At 50.1% G+C, this 20,603-nt stretch overlaps 1 protein-coding gene across 1 annotated transcript in view; it reads left to right on the top strand.

Annotated features, from left to right (window-relative positions):
• Window positions 1–20,603, top strand: part of LOC134949658 (connector enhancer of kinase suppressor of ras 2-like) — a 766,590-nt gene that overhangs the window by 586,882 nt on the left and 159,105 nt on the right. Inside the window, exon 14 of the mRNA XM_063938397.1 lies at window positions 5,014–5,253. Within this exon, the coding sequence (XP_063794467.1) occupies window positions 5,014–5,253 (240 nt within the window). The remainder of the gene's footprint in view (window positions 1–5,013; window positions 5,254–20,603) is intronic.

Here is a 20,603-nt window from a genome sequence, read left to right as displayed (position 1 = left end):
TGCAGTAGCGTCGGCATGGGTGGGTAGCGCAATTGCAGCTTGGGCAGATAACTTGTCATCTGACATTGACACCCTAGATAAAGATAGTATTTTGTTGACCTTAGGTCACATCAAGGACGCAGCGTTATATATGAGAGAGGCTGCGAGAGATATTGGGCTTTTGGGTTCAAGAGCCAATGCCATGGCAGTTTCTGCTAGACGGTCCCTGTGGACCCGTCAATGGACTGGTGATGCTGACTCAAAGAGACATATGGAGGCTTTGCCTTACAAGGGTGAAGTTTTATTTGGGGAGGGCCTCGCGGACCTGGTTTCCACAGCTACCGCGGGTAAGTCTTCTTTTTTGCATTACGTTCCCCCACAGCAAAAGAAAACACCCCATTAACAGATGCAACGTTCAGGAAGGGGCGAGGCTCTTCTTTCCTCGCCAGAGGTAGAGGTAGAGGGAAAAGAACACCAGCTACGGCTAGTTCCCAGGAGCAAAAGTCCTCCTCGGCCTCTACCAAATCCACCGCATGACGCTGGGGCTCCGCTGCGGGAGTCCGCATTGGTAGGGGCACGTCTTCAACTCTTCAGCCAGGTCTGGGTTCAGTCGGATTTGGATCCTTGGGTGGTCGGAATTGTATCCCAAGGCTACAAACTGGAGTTCGAAGATGTGCCTCCACACCGATTTTTCAAATCGGCCTTGCCAGCTTCTCCCCCAGAGAGGGAAATAGTTTCAGCTGCCATACAAAAGCTGTGTCAACAGCAAGTGATTATCAAGGTTCCCCTAGTGCAACAAGTGAAGGGGTTTTATTTAACCCTATTTGTGGTCCCGAAGCCGGATGGCTCGTTCAGACCAATTCTGAATCTAAAATCCCTAAACCTATATTTGAAGAGGTTCAAATTCAAGATGGAATCTCTCCGGGCAGTGATCTCCAGCCTGGAAGGGGGGGATTTTATGGTGTCACTAGACATAAAGGACGCATATCTTCATGTCCCCATATATCCTCCTCATCAGGCTTACCTGAGATTCGCTGTACAGGATTGTCATTACCAGTTTCAGGCGTTGCCGTTTGGGCTTTCCACGGCCCCGAGAATTTTCACCAAGGTGAGGGCGGAAATGATGGTGCTCCTGCGCACGCAGGGGGTCACAATTATCCCATACTTGGACTATCTCCTGATAAAAGCAAGATCAAGAGAACAGTTACTAAAAAGCGTGTCTCTCTCCGAGAGTACTACAACAACACGGCTGGATTCTAAATCTACCAAAGTCGCAGTTGGTTCCGACAACTCGGCTGTCGTTTTTGGGCATGATTCTGGACACGGAAAAACAGAGGGTTTTTCTCCCAATGGAAAAAGCCCAGGAACTCCAGAACATGGTCAAGGACCTGCTGAAACCAAAAAGAGTGTCAGTTCATCAATGCACTCGAGTATTGGGAAAGATGGTGGCGGCCTACGAGGCCATTCCGTTCGGCAGGTTCCATGCAAGAACTTTTCAGTGGGACCTTCTGGACAAGTGGTCAGGGTCCCATCTACAGATGCATCGGAGGATAAGCCTGTCCCCCAGGGCCAGGGTCTCTCTCCTGTGGTGGCTCCAGAGTGCTCACCTTCTAGAGGGTCGCAGGTTCGGCATTCAAGGATTGGGTTCTAGTGACCACGGACGCGAGCCACCGAGGATGGGGAGCAGTCACACAAGGAAAAAATTTTCAGGGAATATGGTCAAGCCAGGAGGCTTGTCTACACATCAATGTGCTGGAATTCAGGGCCATATACAACGGCCTGCAACAGGCGGAGAATCTTCTTCGCAACCTACCCGTTCTGATCCAGTCAGACAACGTCACAGCCGTGGCGCATGTAAACCGCCAAGGCGGGACAAGGAGCAGAGCAGCAATGGCAGAAGCCACCAGGATTCTTCGCTGGGCGGAAAATCATGTAAGCGCTCTGTCAGCGGTCTTCATTCCAGGAGTAGACAACTGGGAAGCAGACTTCCTCGGGAGGCACGATCTCCATCCAGGAGAGTGGGAACTTCATCAAGAAGTCTTTGCAGAGGTAACAAGTCGTTGGGGACTTCCTCAAATAGACATGATGGCGTCACGCCTCAACAGAAAGCTTTGGACGTATTGTTCCAGGTCGAGGGACCCTCAGGCAGTGGCGGTGGACGCCCTAGTGACACCGTGGGTGTTTCAGTCGGTCTATATGTTCCCTCCACTTCCACTTATCTCAAAAATATTGAGAATCATAAGACGAACAAGAGTGCAGACAATACTCATTGTTCCAGATTGGCCTCGAAGGGCCTGGTATTCAGATCTTCAGGAAATGCTCACAGAAGATCCGTGGCCTCTTCCTCCCAGGGAGGACCAGTTACAACAGGGGCCCAGTGTGTTCCAAGACTTACCGCGGTTACGTTTGACGGCATGGCGGTTGAACGCCAAATCCTAGCTAGGAAAGGTATTCCGGGGGAAGTCATCCCTACTCTAATCAAAGCTATGAAGGAGGTAACGGCGAAGCACTGTCACCGTATCTGGAGGAAATATGTGTCTTGGTGTGAAGCCAAGAATGCTCCTACGGAAGATTTCCAGCTGGGTCGTTTTCTCCACTTTCTACAGACAGGAGTGGATATGGGCCTGAAGTTAGGCTCCATTAAGGTGCAGATTTCGGCCCTATCTATATTCTTTCAGAAGGAATTGGCTTCTCTCCCAGAAGTCCAGACTTTTGTAAAGGGAGTGCTGCACATCCAGCCTCCTTTTGTGCCTCCAGTGGCACCGTGGGACCTTAACGTGGTGTTACAGTTCCTAAATTCTCACTGGTTTGAACCTCTTCATACAGTTGAATTAAAGTTTCTCACTTGGAAAGTGGTTATGTTGTTGGCCTTGGCATCTACAAGGCGGGTGTCCGAATTGGCGGCTTTGTCTCACAAGAGCCCCTATCTGATTTTCCATGTGGATAGAGCAGAGTTGAGGACTCGTCCTCAATTTCTGCCTAAAGTGGTTTCGTCATTTCATATGAACCAACCTATTGTGGTGCCTGTGGCTACGGGTGCCTTGGAGGATTCCAAGTCCCTTGATGTAGTTAGGGCCTTAAAAATGTATATAGCCAGAACGACTCGGGTTAGGAAAACAGAGGCACTGTTTGTCCTGTATGCAGCCAACAAGGTTGGCACTCCTGCTTCTAAGCAGACTATTACTCGCTGGATCTGTCACACGATTCAGCAGGCTCATTCTACGGCTGGATTGCCGGTACCAAATTCGGTAAAGGCCCATTCCACTAGGAAGGTGGGCTCTTCTTGGGCGGCTGCCCGAGGCGTCTTGGCATTACAGCTTTGCCGAGCAGCTACTTGGTCGGGTTCAAACACTTTTGCAAAATTCTACAAGTTTGATACCCTGGCTAAGGAGGACCTCATGTTTGCTCAATCGGTGCTGCAGAGTCATCCGCACTCTCCCGCCCGGTCTGGAGCTTTGGTATAAACCCCATGGTCCTTACGGAGTCCCCAACATCCTCTAGGACGTAAGAGAAAATAAGATTTTAAACCTACCGGTAAATCTTTTTCTCCTAGTCCGTAGAGGATGCTGGGCGCCCGTCCCAGTGCGGACAATTTCTGCAAGGCTTGTATATAGTTGTTGCTTACATAAGGGTTATGTTACAGTTGAGATCAGTCTCTGGCTGATACTGTTTTGTTCATGCTGTTAACTGGTTTAGTATATACCATGTTGTACGGTGTGTGTGGTGTGGGCTGGTATGTATCTCGCCCTTAGATTAACAAAAATCCTTTCCTCGTAATGTCCGTCTCCTCTGGGCACAGTTCTATAACTGAGGTCTGGAGGAGGGGCATAGAGGAAGGAGCCAGTTCACACCCATAAAAGGTCTTTAGAGTGCCCATGTCTCCTGCGGAGCCCGTCTATACCCCATGGTCCTTACGGAGTCCCCAGCATCCCCTACGGACTAGGAGAAAAAGATTTACCGGTAGGTTTAAAATCTTATTTTTTCCTATCAAGACAGAATATGAATTAATAACACAACATAAGGTGGTCCCGGCACTTGTCCTATTGTCTGAATGGGGTCAGGGAGTACATTTGTTTGCCTTTCTCTGGGTCATATGAGGCTTTTGAGGATTATTTATAGAACCTTATGGATATACTATAGTTCATTTTTTCTTATTCTTTTTTTGCAACACAAACAACTACGTAAATATGGGCTAATGCAGGCGGAACACCAGTCTGTTCCGCAGAAAGATCGCAAGATTTTTTTTGCGCTGCGCATGCATCAGAGCTATACACATAAGCATCTGTAGATGATTCAGTGTTATGCGCAGCTGGGTGGTATCTCCACATGCGGCTGAAGGAGCCTAGTCGCGTGTTTTACGATGCGATAGGCTAAGTGTAATGAGGACGCTTTCAGTGCGTGTAGACATAACTGTGAGTTCAGCGTGCAAAGAAATCTGTCTCACTTCAGACGCCATCTCCTGCGCCAAGTACAGAATAGAGTTGGTGCAAATGTGCGCCGATAATGACGTCTGGTTCCATATGCGGATGAATTGCGCAGTTGCAGTCACATAAGCACTTACAGCTTTGCAAACGGGCGAATACCCACATTTTGGAGCATGCATCCAATGCAGTTGCAGAGTTGCAGATGACTTGTTCCCATGTCAGTACTTACAGTATGAAACCTAGAGACCCGGCCAGCCAGGATTTTCTCTTAGTTTTTATTACAGTATTTAAAACTGGAGGTTTAGTGTTTTGTCATTTTAATGTAGTTGATGTTGGGGTTGGTCCGGCTAGCTTATTCCCCGGCCTCTGCAGAAGGTGCAGAATAAGACCAGCATCTGTGAGTGTGCAGGGAAATACATAGTGTCACCTTCTTACTACACAGTACATCCAGCGCTGCTCTGTAGGCTGAGGTGAAAGGTCACGGTGACGCAGATCATACCTGAGAGTCTATATCAGTTCTGACACCCACAGGCAGGAAGACGAGGCACTGCACCGCACTTACCTCTCTCCTCTCTCTGTCTTCTCTCCTCACCCACCAACTGACTCTGAGAACTCGCTGCTGCGCTACCTGAGTGATGACAAAATCCTGGTGATACAAGAGGAGCCGGCGACGCAGAAAGACAACAAGAGGGACACGGGCCGGAGATCCAGGAAAAAAGGCAAAAACCCGGGGAGCCCCAATTACCCCATCAGCCCGTCAATGCTGACCTCATCCGGGCGTCTGGACCCTTCTCAGCAAGATGCCTTGACGTTCTCCCTTGCTGAGAGCAACACTGTGCCCCTATACCATGTGAGTACTGGCATTGTCGCCAATGTTTGTGACCCTGTGACTGCCGTCATATTCACCTGTGTCACTATTGTATTCTGTTACGTGACCCCTATTCCCGTGTCATCAGTAAGACGCGCCGGAGGCTACTCGTCGTTACAGGACAGTGTCAGGAAATTAGTGTTACGGTGTATCAGCATATACACAGCCACCGCTATATACTCAGTAATATTTCCCCATTACTATTATGTACAACCTTATCCCGTATAATAAAAGGCTAGCACTGCTCCTCACCTCTAAGGGGGGGATTCAAGTGTTTTGTGCGCCTCCGACCACTAGATGGCGCCCGATGGAGAAAATCAAGTGTTGCTCCGTTCGGGCGCGCACAGCCGCTGGCGCTGACATTACTGTTATGTTGTTCCGTCGTTTTGACGAGCTGGTAACTAGTTTACAATATTTACTATAGTCAACGTGCTCATCCTTCTATTTATATGACTTGAGGGTTGCTTTATATTGGGGGCGGCGTTGACCCCTACAACACGACAGGCCTGAAGCGGCAGAGACAGGACATTGTCTGCGTTCTCACTTACAGGGTCGGTATGGAGACAGAGAACGCCGCCCAGGTACGCCATTGAGTATACTGAGCATGCTACAATACAGCCCCTTCCGGCTGGATGGAGAAAAAAACAAGACGGCCTCTTTAAGTATATACTAAGCTGTTAGAGAAGAAGGAAGTAACTGGGGCCCCCATTGGGAGCAATGACTGATATCTTCAGTTTCAGGGGTGGCTGCACCCACACACATCACCCCCGCACCTTTCCATACATTTGTCTGTATCATGCACTTCTGTTATATGTTCCTCTGCCTATTTCTGACTCTACGGAGTAAAGATCATTACAGACCTCCCTAAGGACAAACCCACATGAAGTTTCGCTTTTACGTGTTTGCTAAAAGTAAACTGTAACAATTGTTCTGTGGCTCAGGAAATGTCCCCACTTCTACACCAACGCGCCCTTCTGTCCTGTCACTCCTGGTATAGCGGCATATACACTGTATATACCTGTCGTGTGTATATACCACAAATGTGGTAGTGTCAACAGTCTGCGGTGTCTGCACAACTCTGCGTCTGTACAGACAACACAATATTCTCCGCTAATACTGCGCAGCTGAAGTGGAACACTGTGTTATAATTAGGATTTATTGTCAGTTTCATTATCACAAACTGCCTAGTAAACCATATAGCAGATAATAAATGCAGAAACTAAGCTCAAACCTCATCGTAAAGTTGAAATGTAATTATTTTTCAAGTGAATAGTTTGAACTTGATGAAACCTGAAGGGGAATCATAGAGAACACCTACCTGATTGCCGTGTGTAGGTAGGTGTTCATCACACTGTGGTATGAGTAAGATGGAGATAAAGTACAAATAATGGTTTATTCGGTGCAGGTTTTACACATTCATTAGAATGCAGGAAAAAATAGCAAAATCCGATGCGAGGGTCCCTGTCTCTGCAGGAGGGGCGCGCCAAGCGTTATATTCATCATAAATATGATCTTACAGTAATGAAGAAAGTTTAACTACAATTATCATCTACAGCACTGATAAAGAAAAGACATGACTCAGGGATAGATGCCGCTCGTACAGCAATTGCGTCTTTTGATGCAGCTGCTGCGTGAGTATGCTGAAGCCACAGGAGGCGTCTTGTGTTACCAGGCGACTCCTGCCGGATTCTGTGATCTGCAGCATCAGATAGCTCTGTGTGATCATTGGTTATCTGTGTAACCCTAACGCGATTTGCTCTGATTCAAACCATCTTAGCCACGCCCCCTGCTTTACAATGCCACGCCCCCTGCTGTACAGTGCCGATAATACTCTATTATCGTTCAGATATTGGCTTCATTACTCTGTAATGTGTGTGTGTGTGTGTGTGTATATATATTTATTATGTATACATATACACACGGTTCTGGTATGAATGGTCGACCATGTTATGGTCGACAGTCATTAGGTCGACCACTATTGGTCGACATTGACATGGTCGACATGGACACATGGTCGACACATGAAAAAGGTCGACACATGAATGGTCGACATATGAAAAGGTCGACATGAGTTTTTTAACCTTTTTTTGGTGTCGTTTTTTGCGTTAAGTGACTGGAAACCCCAATTAGTGCACCGCGTCCCCTCGCATGGCTCGCTTTGCTCGCCATGCTTCGGGCATGGTGCCTTCGCTCCGCTACCGCTTCGCTCGGCACACTTTACCGTTCCAATCGTAGTCCATGTGGATCGTAAAGTATGGAAAAGTTCCCCAAAAGAAAAAAAGTTAAAAAACTCATGTCGACCTTTTCATGTGTCGACCTTTCGTGTGTCGACCATTTTCATGTGTCGACCATGTGTCCATGTTGACCATGTCAATGTCGACCAATAGTGGTCGACCTAATGACTGTCGACCATAACATGGTCGACCATGTGAACGGATACCTATACGGTTACATTATACTTTGTAACACTCTGTCGCATCCTTTCCTGTCAGGCTTCCTGCTCAGCGAGCTTCTTATACGTCTTCCTGTCACAGCCCAACACGACATATAACCGAGGCCTCAGAAGTAGCTTATGTACAGAGAGACGTCTAACACATTAACTATGAAGATTCCAGATAAAATTGTCACCGATCCAGAAAATGTCACCATTATCCGGGTACATTTTATTAACAGTTGGCCTCATACACCACCCCAGCACGAGTTCAAGATTTTGCCCGTGCTGCACCCCTTCAGTGGAACGCACTCCCCCGCTCCAGGGGCGTAGCCAGAACTTTGTGGGCCCCATAGCAACATTTTGAAGGGGCCCCCATCCCAATGCTTCTAGAGAGACACTTCTCTGCCCCCGTTGTTAATTTTATGCCCTATAATAGTGCTCTAGTTCATTTTCTGAACCATAGTAGAGCCTTATTTAATGTTATGCCCCATATTAGTGCCCTAGTACGGATGGTGTAATGGTCAGCATTACTGCCTCACAGCACTGAGGTCATGGGTTCAATTCCCACCACGGCCCTAACTGTGTGGAGTTTGTATATTCTCCCCGTACTTGCGTGGGTTTCCTCCGGGTACTCCGGTTTCCTCCCACAATCCAAAAATATACTGGTAGGTTAATTGGCTTCCAACAAAAATTAACCCTAGTGTGAATGTGTGTGTGTGTACATGTGATAGGGAATATAGGCCCTCATTCCGAGTTGATCGGTCGCAAGGCGAATTTAGCAGAGTTACACACGCTAAGCCGCCGCCTACTGGGAGTGAATCTTAGCTTCTTAAAATTGCGACCGATGTATTCGCAATATTGCGATTACTAACTACTTAGCAGTTTCAGAGTAGCTCCAGACTTACTCTGCCTGTGCGATCATTTCAGTGCTTGTCGTTCCTGGTTGACGTCACAAACACACCCAGCGTTCGCCCAGGCACTCCCACCGTTTCCCCGGCCACTCCTGCGTTTTTTCCGGAAACGGTAGCGTTTTCAGCCACACGCCCCTGAAACGCCGTGTTTCCGCCCAGTAACACCCATTTCCTGTCATTCACATTACGATCGCCGGAGCGAAGAAAAAGCCGTGAGTAAAATTACTTTCATCATAGTAAAGTTACTTGGCGCAGTCGCAGTGCGAACATTGCGCATGCGTACTAAGCGGATTTTCACTGCGATGCGATGAAAAATACCGAGCGAACAACTCGGAATGAGGGCCATAGATTGTAAGCTCCACTGGGGCAGGGACTGATGTGAATGGGCAAATATTCTCTGTACAACGCTGCGGAATATGTGTGCGCTATATAAATAACTGGTAATAAATAATAATAAATAAATCGTTTATTTTATGAATCGCAGTAGTGCTTAAGTTCACCCTATGTCACATTTCAGAGCTGCCAGTACACATTATGCCGCACAGTACCCTCAATTCACATTATGATATATAGTGCTCCCCGTTCATATTGTGCCTCATTACAGTGCCCCCAATTCACATTATTATATATAGTGCTCCCCGTTCATATTGTACCTCATTACAGTGCCCCGGTTCATATTATATAACATTAAAATGCCCTCCAGTTAATTTTATACCACACTACAATGAGCAGGTCCAGGGGCATACCTAGATATATTGCAAGCCCCAAGGAAAAAGTCTGAAAGGACCCCTACGTACCACCCAATGGTGAAAAATGTATATAACACATGTAACTGTGACAGGGAAGGTGTCCCCTCTCAGCTCTGGGCCCCATAGCAGCTGCACTCCCTGCACCTATGGTTGCTACACCCTGTATATAACACATGTAACTGTGACAGGGAAGGTGGCCCCTCTTAGCTCTGGGCCCCATAGCAGCTACACTCCCTGCACCTATGATAGCTACACTACTGTATATAACACATGTAACTGTGACAGGGAAGGTGGCCCCTCTCAGCTCTGGGCCCCATAGCAGCTGCACTCCCTGCACCTATGGTAGCTACGCCCTGTATATAACACATGTAAATGTGACAGGGAAGGTGGCCCCTCTCAGCTCTGGGCCCCATAGCATCTACACTCCCTGCACCTATGGTAGCTACACTACTGTATATAACACATGTAACTGTGACAGGGAAGGTGGCCCCTCTCAGCTCTGGGCCCCATAGCAGCTGCACTCCCTGCACCTATGGTAGCTACACCCTGTATATAACAAATGTAACTGTGACAGGGAAGGTGGCCCCTCTTAGCTCTGGGCCCCATAGCAGCTACACTCCCTGCACCTATGGTAGCTACACCACTGTATATAACACATGTAACTGTGACAGGGAAGGTGGCCCCTCTCAGCTCTGGGCCCCATAGCAGCTGCACTCCCTGCACCTATGGTAGCTACGCCCTGTATATAACACATGTAACTGTGACAGGGAAGGTGGCCCCTCTCAGCTCTGGGCCCCATAGCAGCTACACTCCCTGCACCTATGGTAGCTACACTACTGTATATAACACATGTAACTGTGACAGGGAAGGTGGCCCCTCTCAGCTCTGGGCCCCATAGCAGCTGCACTCCCTGCACCTATGGTAGCTACGCCCTGTATATAACACATGTAACTGTGACAGGGAAGGTGGGCCCTCTCAGCTCTGGCCCCATAGCAGCTGCACTCCCTGCACCTATGGTAGCTACACCCTGTATATAACACGTGTAACTGTGACAGGGAAGGTGGACCCTCTCAGCTCTGGGCCCCATAGCAGCTGCACTGCCTGCACCTATGGTAGCTACACCCTGTATATAACACATGTAACTGTGACAGGGAAGGTGGCCCCTCTCAGCTCTGGGCCCCATAGCAGCTGCACTCCCTGCACCTATGGTAGCTACACCCTGTATATAACACATGTAACTGTTACAGGGAAGGTGGCCCCTCTCAGCTCTGGCCCCATAGCAGCTGCACTCCCTGCACCTATGGTAGCTACACTCTGTATATAACACATGTAACTGTGACAGGGAAGGTGGCCCCTCTCAGCTCTGGGCCCCATAGCAGCTACACTCCCTGCACCTATGGTAGCTACACTCTGTATATAACACATGTAACTGTGACAGGGAAGGTGGCCCCTCTCAGCTATGGGCCCCATAGCAGCTGCACTCCCTGCACCTATGGTAGCTACACCCTGTATATAACACATGTAACTGTGACAGGGAAGGTGGCCCCTCTCAGCTCTGGGCCCCATAGCAGCTGCACTCCCTGCACCTATAGTAGCTACACCCTGTATATCACACATGTAACTGTTACAGGGAAGGTGGCCCCTCTCAGCTCTGGCCCCATAGCAGCTGCACTCCCTGCACCTATGGTAGCTACACTCTGTATATAACACATGTAACTGTGACAGGGAAGGTGGCCCCTCTCAGCTCTGGGCCCCATAGCAGCTACACTCCCTGCACCTATGGTAGCTACACTCTGTATTTAACACATGTAACTGTGACAGGGAAGGTGGCCCCTCTCAGCTATGGGCCCCATAGCAGCTGCACTCCCTGCACCTATGGTAGCTACACCCTGTATATAACACATGTAACTGTGACAGGGAAGGCGGCCCCTCTTAGCTCTGGGCCCCATAGCAGCTACACTCCCTGCACCTATGGTAGCTACACTACTGTATATAACACATGTAACTGTGACAGGGAAGGTGGCCCCTCTCAGCTCTGGGCCCCATAGCAGCTGCACTCCCTGCACCTATGGTAGCTACGCCCTGTATATAACACATGTAACTGTGACAGGGAAGGTGGCCCCTCTCAGCTCTGGGCCCCATAGCAGCTACACTCCCTGCACCTATGGTAGCTACACTACTGTATATAACACATGTAACTGTGACAGGGAAGGTGGCCCCTCTCAGCTCTGGGCCCCATAGCAGCTGCACTCCCTGCACCTATGGTAGCTACGCCCTGTATATAACACATGTAACTGTGACAGGGAAGGTGGGCCCTCTCAGCTCTGGCCCCATAGCAGCTACACTGCCTGCACCTATGGTAGCTACACCCTGTATATAACACATGTAACTGTGACAGGGAAGGTGGCCCCTCTCAGCTCTGGGCCCCATAGCAGCTGCACTCCCTGCACCTATGGTAGCTACACCCTGTATATAGCACATGTAACTGTGACAGGGAAGGAGGCCCCTCTCAGCTCTGGCCCCATAGCAGCTGCACTCCCTGCACCTATGGTAGCTACACCCCTGTATATAACACATGTAACTGTGACAGGGAAGGTGGCCCCTCTCAGCTCTGGGCCCCATAGCAGCTGCACTCCCTGCACCTATGGTAGCTACACCCTGTATATAATACATGTAACTGTGACAGGGAAGGTGGCCCCTCTCAGCTCTGGGCCCCATAGCAGCTGCACTCCCTGCACCTATGGTAGCTACACCCTGTATATAGCACATGTAACTGTGACAGGGAAGGAGGCCCCTCTCAGCTCTGGCCCCATAGCAGCTGCACTCCCTGCACCTATGGTAGCTACACTACTGTATATAACACATGTAACTGTGACAGGGAAGGTGGCCCCTCTCAGCTCTGGGCCCCATAGCAGCTGCACTCCCTGCACCTATGGTAGCTACGCCCTGTATATAACACATGTAACTGTGACAGGGAAGGTGGGCCCTCTCAGCTCTGGCCCCATAGCAGCTACACTGCCTGCACCTATGGTAGCTACACCCTGTATATAACACATGTAACTGTGACAGGGAAGGTGGCCCCTCTCAGCTCTGGGCCCCATAGCAGCTGCACTCCCTGCACCTATGGTAGCTACGCCCTGTATATAACACATGTAACTGTGACAGGGAAGGTGGGCCCTCTCAGCTCTGGCCCCATAGCAGCTACACTGCCTGCACCTATGGTAGCTACACCCTGTATATAACACATGTAACTGTGACAGGGAAGGTGGCCCCTTTCAGCTCTGGGCCCCATAGCAGCTGCACTCCCTGCACCTATGGTAGCTACACCCTGTATATAGCACATGTAACTGTGACAGGGAAGGAGGCCCCTCTCAGCTCTGGCCCCATAGCAGCTGCACTCCCTGCACCTATGGTAGCTACACCCCTGTATATAACACATGTAACTGTGACAGGGAAGGTGGCCCCTTTCAGCTCTGGGCCCCATAGCAGCTGCACTCCCTGCACCTATGGTAGCTACACCTTGTATATAACACATGTAACTGTGACAGGGAAGGTGGCCCCTCTCAGCTCTGGGCCCATAGCAGCTGCACTCCCTGCACCTATGGTAGCTACACCCTGTATATAACACATGTAGCTGTGACAGGGAAGGTGGCCCCTCTCAGCTCTGGGCCCATAGCAGCTGCACTGCCTGCACCTATGGTAGCTACACCCTGTATATAATACATGTAACTGTGACAGGGAAGGTGGCCCCTCTCAGCTCTGGCCCCATAGCAGCTGCACTCCCTGCACCTATGGTAGCTACACCCTGTATATAATACATGTAACTGTGACAGGGAAGGTGGCCCCTCTCAGCTCTGGGCCCATAGCAGCTGCACTGCCTGCACCTATGGTAGCTACACCCTGTATATAACACATGTAACTGTGACAGGGAAGGTGGCCCCTCTCAGCTCTGGGCCCCATAGCAGCTGCACTCCCTGCACCTATGGTAGCTACACCTTGTATATAACACATGTAACTGTGACAGGGAAGGTGGCCCCTCTCAGCTCTGGGCCCCATAGCAGCTGCACTCCCTGCACCTATGGTAGCTACACCTTGTATATAACACATGTAACTGTGACAGGGAAGGTGGCCCCTCTCAGCTCTGGGCCCATAGCAGCTGCACTCCCTGCACCTATGGTAGCTACACCCTGTATATAACACATGTAGCTGTGACAGGGAAGGTGGCCCCTCTCAGCTCTGGGCCCATAGCAGCTGCACTGCCTGCACCTATGGTAGCTACACCCTGTATATAATACATGTAACTGTGACAGGGAAGGTGGCCCCTCTCAGCTCTGGCCCCATAGCAGCTGCACTCCCTGCACCTATGGTAGCTACACCCTGTATATAATACATGTAACTGTGACAGGGAAGGTGGCCCCTCTCAGCTCTGGGCCCATAGCAGCTGCACTCCCTGCACCTATGGTAGCTACGCCCTGTATATAACACATGTAACTGTGACAGGGAAGGTGGGCCCTCTCAGCTCTGGCCCCATAGCAGCTACACTGCCTGCACCTATGGTAGCTACACCCTGTATATAACACATGTAACTGTGACAGGGAAGGTGGCCCCTCTCAGCTCTGGGCCCCATAGCAGCTGCACTCCCTGCACCTATGGTAGCTACGCCCTGTATATAACACATGTAACTGTGACAGGGAAGGTGGGCCCTCTCAGCTCTGGCCCCATAGCAGCTACACTGCCTGCACCTATGGTAGCTACACCCTGTATATAACACATGTAACTGTGACAGGGAAGGTGGCCCCTTTCAGCTCTGGGCCCCATAGCAGCTGCACTCCCTGCACCTATGGTAGCTACACCCTGTATATAGCACATGTAACTGTGACAGGGAAGGAGGCCCCTCTCAGCTCTGGCCCCATAGCAGCTGCACTCCCTGCACCTATGGTAGCTACACCCCTGTATATAACACATGTAACTGTGACAGGGAAGGTGGCCCCTTTCAGCTCTGGGCCCCATAGCAGCTGCACTCCCTGCACCTATGGTAGCTACACCTTGTATATAACACATGTAACTGTGACAGGGAAGGTGGCCCCTCTCAGCTCTGGGCCCATAGCAGCTGCACTCCCTGCACCTATGGTAGCTACACCCTGTATATAACACATGTAGCTGTGACAGGGAAGGTGGCCCCTCTCAGCTCTGGGCCCATAGCAGCTGCACTGCCTGCACCTATGGTAGCTACACCCTGTATATAATACATGTAACTGTGACAGGGAAGGTGGCCCCTCTCAGCTCTGGCCCCATAGCAGCTGCACTCCCTGCACCTATGGTAGCTACACCCTGTATATAATACATGTAACTGTGACAGGGAAGGTGGCCCCTCTCAGCTCTGGGCCCATAGCAGCTGCACTGCCTGCACCTATGGTAGCTACACCCTGTATATAACACATGTAACTGTGACAGGGAAGGTGGCCCCTCTCAGCTCTGGGCCCCATAGCAGCTGCACTCCCTGCACCTATGGTAGCTCCACCTTGTATATAACACATGTAACTGTGACAGGGAAGGTGGCCCCTCTCAGCTCTGGGCCCCATAGCAGCTGCACTCCCTGCACCTATGGTAGCTACACCTTGTATATAACACATGTAACTGTGACAGGGAAGGTGGCCCCTCTCAGCTCTGGGCCCATAGCAGCTGCACTCCCTGCACCTATGGTAGCTACACCCTGTATATAACACATGTAGCTGTGACAGGGAAGGTGGCCCCTCTCAGCTCTGGGCCCATAGCAGCTGCACTGCCTGCACCTATGGTAGCTACACCCTGTATATAATACATGTAACTGTGACAGGGAAGGTGGCCCCTCTCAGCTCTGGGCCCCATAGCAGCTGCACTGCCTGCACCTATGGTAGCTACACCCTGTATATAACACATGTAACTGTGACAGGGAAGGTGGCCCCTCTCAGCTCTGGGCCCCATAGCAGCTGCACTCCCTGCACCTATGGTAGCTACGCCCTGTATATAACACATGTAACTGTGACAGGGAAGGTGGGCCCTCTCAGCTCTGGCCCCATAGCAGCTACACTGCCTGCACCTATGGTAGCTACACCCTGTATATAACACATGTAACTGTGACAGGGAAGGTGGCCCCTTTCAGCTCTGGGCCCCATAGCAGCTGCACTCCCTGCACCTATGGTAGCTACACCCTGTATATAGCACATGTAACTGTGACAGGGAAGGAGGCCCCTCTCAGCTCTGGCCCCATAGCAGCTGCACTCCCTGCACCTATGGTAGCTACACCCCTGTATATAACACATGTAACTGTGACAGGGAAGGTGGCCCCTTTCAGCTCTGGGCCCCATAGCAGCTGCACTCCCTGCACCTATGGTAGCTACACCTTGTATATAACACATGTAACTGTGACAGGGAAGGTGGCCCCTCTCAGCTCTGGGCCCATAGCAGCTGCACTCCCTGCACCTATGGTAGCTACACCCTGTATATAACACATGTAGCTGTGACAGGGAAGGTGGCCCCTCTCAGCTCTGGGCCCATAGCAGCTGCACTGCCTGCACCTATGGTAGCTACACCCTGTATATAATACATGTAACTGTGACAGGGAAGGTGGCCCCTCTCAGCTCTGGCCCCATAGCAGCTGCACTCCCTGCACCTATGGTAGCTACACCCTGTATATAATACATGTAACTGTGACAGGGAAGGTGGCCCCTCTCAGCTCTGGGCCCATAGCAGCTGCACTGCCTGCACCTATGGTAGCTACACCCTGTATATAACACATGTAACTGTGACAGGGAAGGTGGCCCCTCTCAGCTGTGGGCCCCATAGCAGCTGCACTCCCTACACCTATGGTAGCTACACCTTGTATATAACACATGTAACTGTGACAGGGAAGGTGGCCCCTCTCAGCTCTGGGCCCCATAGCAGCTGCACTCCCTGCACCTATGGTAGCTACACCTTGTATATAACACATGTAACTGTGACAGGGAAGGTGGCCCCTCTCAGCTCTGGGCCCATAGCAGCTGCACTCCCTGCACCTATGGTAGCTACACCCTGTATATAACACATGTAGCTGTGACAGGGAAGGTGGCCCCTCTCAGCTCTGGGCCCATAGCAGCTGCACTGCCTGCACCTATGGTAGCTACACCCTGTATATAATACATGTAACTGTGACAGGGAAGGTGGCCCCTCTCAGCTCTGGCCCCATAGCAGCTGCACTCCCTGCACCTATGGTAGCTACACCCTGTATATAATACATGTAACTGTGACAGGGAAGGTGGCCCCTCTCAGCTCTGGGCCCATAGCAGCTGCACTGCCTGCACCTATGGTGGCTACGCCCTTGCCCCGCTCCATTAGACACTCCCTGTCTTTGCAAAGCTTCAAACGGGCACTGAAAACTCACCTATTCATCAAAGCATACCCTCCCGATGCATAACCTAGTCCTGAGGGCACGCCTCCATCTCACTGCCTCATGCCTTGAACATCTCTGCTTTGCTTACATCCCGCCATCAGGCTACCTCCCGCCTGCTTGCACCTCATGTCATCTGTCTGTCGCTCCTTCCCACTAGATTGTTAGCTCTTCAGAGCAGGGCTCTCTTTCCTCTTGTTATCTAAGCCCTCTTCTCGACACATATCACTCGCAGCTCTCTCCTACTCAGCGACCATCTTTTCTGCTTCTTCTCCTGCTGGTAAAGGCTCCTCTCCGGCATCTATGGCCGCCAGCCCCGAGTAGTACGCTGATCACTCCTTCACTACTTACATCTAAGCTGTATTATGTATGAGGATTGTGGCGCTTCGTTACCTGTACTCTATTTCTGTTATTTATTTACTGTAATGCTGAGTTTTGTCTCCCTGTACTGTCCTTTGTACGGCGCTGCAAAACACTTGTGTCGCCTTATAAATAAAATGTAATAATAATATTTATTATTATTTATTATTATTATTATTATTATTATATATATATAACGCCATGTGAGATGACGGAGGGGGAGATGTATCAAGCCTTGTAGAGAGGTAAAGATCAAGCATGGTCTGCAAAATGACAGAAGCTGATTGGTTGCTATGGGCAACCTCTCCACTTTATCTCTCTCGGAAGTGTGTCCCTGCCCTACAGGTGTCACAGGAATCCGGGCTGCTTTTGCTGTGTCTGGTGAATGCACAGAGATTGCACCAGACGGATATTATTTTTCTTTTTCTTGAGGATGAATTCCAGATAAATTCCGTTGTGACATCTTATTACATGAGCAATGGCGCAATGCCGCTGTGGCGCTGCACCCGCGTCTGTGTATGAGTGATTCCCATTGGTTGCAATTTTACTATATACTGCACGTTTAAAAAAAAACCCCCAGCAGAATATGTTATGAAATACAGGAAGGCCGGGTGCCGCGGGCAGGAGGCGGTATTATTCCCTGCCTGCGTAGGGTTATTGGGGCAAAACAATACAAAGCAAAACAGTGGTATGGAGGATTTGGGGAAATGCCTGCACACCCTTAGAGGGAGGACCCAGCAGTCTTCACACTTACACCCCATCCGCTGGGTTGGTTTGAGATGACCTGGACAGAACGGTGACAGCAAAGCAACCTATGTGGGGTATTCAATTATTGCCGTATTTTTCGATCAGTCGAAAAACCTGCAATTATCGTCCGTTTTTAGGGCAAATTAGATTTGCCCTATTCAATGCCCGTGACGATTTTTCAACTGGTTGAAAAATCCAGCACTGGTGAAAACCACGTGGACTGGCGAATTTGCCGCCGATCCACGTGGGTCCTGCTGTCCCCCTTTCCCTGTTGCAGGCAGGGAGAGAGGACTGACCTCTACTGCTGGTTCAGCGGCCTCTCTCCCCCCAGCGCAGAACATGCTGCTGTGTGCTCGGCTAGGGAGAGAGGCAGCAGTCAGCCTCTCTCCCATGTGTGGTGTGGCGGCAATCCAACCAGCTCCCCTGCCGTCAACCAAATCTAGCATCAACGTTGCGTGGCAGCACATAAATAATATTTTTTCTGATTTTGTAGGAAGGGGGCCTGGTAACACCTCCCCTATTGGCCACGCCCCCTCCCATTACCGGGGCCCAGCACAGCTGTTGGCGCCCCTTAATATCAGCAGTAGGCGGCTACTTTAAGGAGTCAGACATTTAGCTGAAATTTTGTTAAAGAAAATAATGCTGTGATTTCTTTATCTCAAATTGTTTAAATGTTTTATGATTAGTGATGTGCCTCGGAAATTTTTCGGGTTTTGGTTTTGGGTTCGGTTTTGCGGCCGTGTTTTGGGTTCGGACGTGTTTTGGCAAAACCTCACCGAAATTTTTTTGTCGGATTCGGGTGTGTTTTGGATTCGGGTGTTTTTTTTTAAAAAACCTAAAAAACAGCTTAAATCATAGAATTTGGGGGTCATTTTGATCCCATAGTATTATTAACCTCAATAACCATAATTTCCACTCATTTTCAGTCTATTCTGAACACCTCACATCTCACAATATTATTTTTAGTCCTAAAATTTGCACCGAGGTCGCTGGATGGCTAAGCTAAGCGACCCTAGTGGCCGACACAAACACCTGGCCCATCTAGGAGTGGCACTGCAGTGTCACGCAGGATGGCCCTTCAAAAAAATACTCCCCAAACAGCACATGATGCAAAGAAAAAAAGAGGCGCAATGAGGTAGCTGTGTGACTAAGCTAAGCGACCCTAGTGGCCGACACAAACACCTGGCCCATCTAGGAGTGGCACTGCAGTGTCACGCAGGATGGCCCTTCAAAAAAATACTCCCCAAACAGCACATAATGCAAAGAAAAAAAGAGGCGCAATGAGGTAGCTGTGTGACTAAGCTAAGCGACCCAAGTGGCCGACACAAACACCTGGCCCATCTAGGAGTGGCACTGCAGTGTCAGACAGGATGGCCCTTCAAAAAAATAGTCCCCAAACAGCACATGATGCAAAGAAAAAAAGAGGCGCAATGAGGTAGCTGTGTGACTAAGCTAAGCGACCCAAGTGGCCGACACAAACACCTGGCCCATCTAGGAGTGGCACTGCAGTGTCAGACAGGATGGCACTTCAAAAAAATACTCCCCAAACAGCACATGATGCAAAGAAAAAAAGAGGCGCACCAAGGTCGCTGTGTGACTAAGCTAAGCAACACAAGTGGCCGACAAAAACACCTGGCCCATCTAGGAGTGGCACTGCAGTGTCACGCAGGATGGCCCTTCAAAAAAATACTCCCCAAACAGCACATGATGCAAAGAAAAAAAGAGGCGCAATGAGGTAGCTGTGTGACTAAGCTAAGCGACCCAAGTGGCCGACACAAACACCTGGCCCATCTAGGAGTGGCACTGCAGTGTCACGCAGGATGGCCCTTCAAAAAAATACTCCCCAAACAGCACATGATGCAAAGAAAAAAAGAGGCGCAATGAGGTAGCTGTGTGACTAAGCTAAGCGACCCTAGTGGCCGACACAAACACCTGGCCCATCTAGGAGTGGCACTGCAGTGTCACGCAGGATGGCCCTTCAAAAAAATACTCCCCAAACAGCACATGATGCAAAGAAAAAAAGAGGCGCAATGAGGTAGCTGTGTGACTAAGCTAAGCGACCCTAGTGGCCGACACAAACACCTGGCCCATCTAGGAGTGGCACTGCAGTGTCACGCAGGATGGCCCTTCAAAAAAATACTCCCCAAACAGCACATGATGCAAAGAAAAAAAGAGGCGCAATGAGGTAGCTGTGTGACTAAGCTAAGCGACCCAAGTGGCCGACACAAACACCTGGCCCATCTAGGAGTGGCACTGCAGTGTCAGACAGGATGGCCCTTCAAAAAAATAGTCCCCAAACAGCACATGATGCAAAGAAAAAAAGAGGCGCAATGAGGTAGCTGTGTGACTAAGCTAAGCGACCCAAGTGGCCGACACAAACACCTGGCCCATCTAGGAGTGGCACTGCAGTGTCAGACAGGATGGCACTTCAAAAAAATACTCCCCAAACAGCACATGATGCAAAGAAAAAAAGAGGCGCACCAAGGTCGCTGTGTGACTAAGCTAAGCAACACAAGTGGCCGACAAAAACACCTGGCCCATCTAGGAGTGGCACTGCAGTGTCACGCAGGATGGCCCTTCAAAAAAATACTCCCCAAACAGCACATGATGCAAAGAAAAAAAGAGGCGCAATGAGGTAGCTGTGTGACTAAGCTAAGCGACCCTAGTGGCCGACACAAACACCTGGCCCATCTAGGAGTGGCACTGCAGTGTCACGCAGGATGGCC

This window comes from Pseudophryne corroboree, chromosome 8 (assembly GCF_028390025.1).
Source record: "Pseudophryne corroboree isolate aPseCor3 chromosome 8, aPseCor3.hap2, whole genome shotgun sequence".
In the NCBI taxonomy this organism is placed as follows: domain Eukaryota; kingdom Metazoa; phylum Chordata; class Amphibia; order Anura; family Myobatrachidae; genus Pseudophryne; species Pseudophryne corroboree.
The sequence above is the reverse complement of the archived record's forward strand: the minus strand, read 5'-3'. Positions and strand labels throughout refer to the sequence as shown.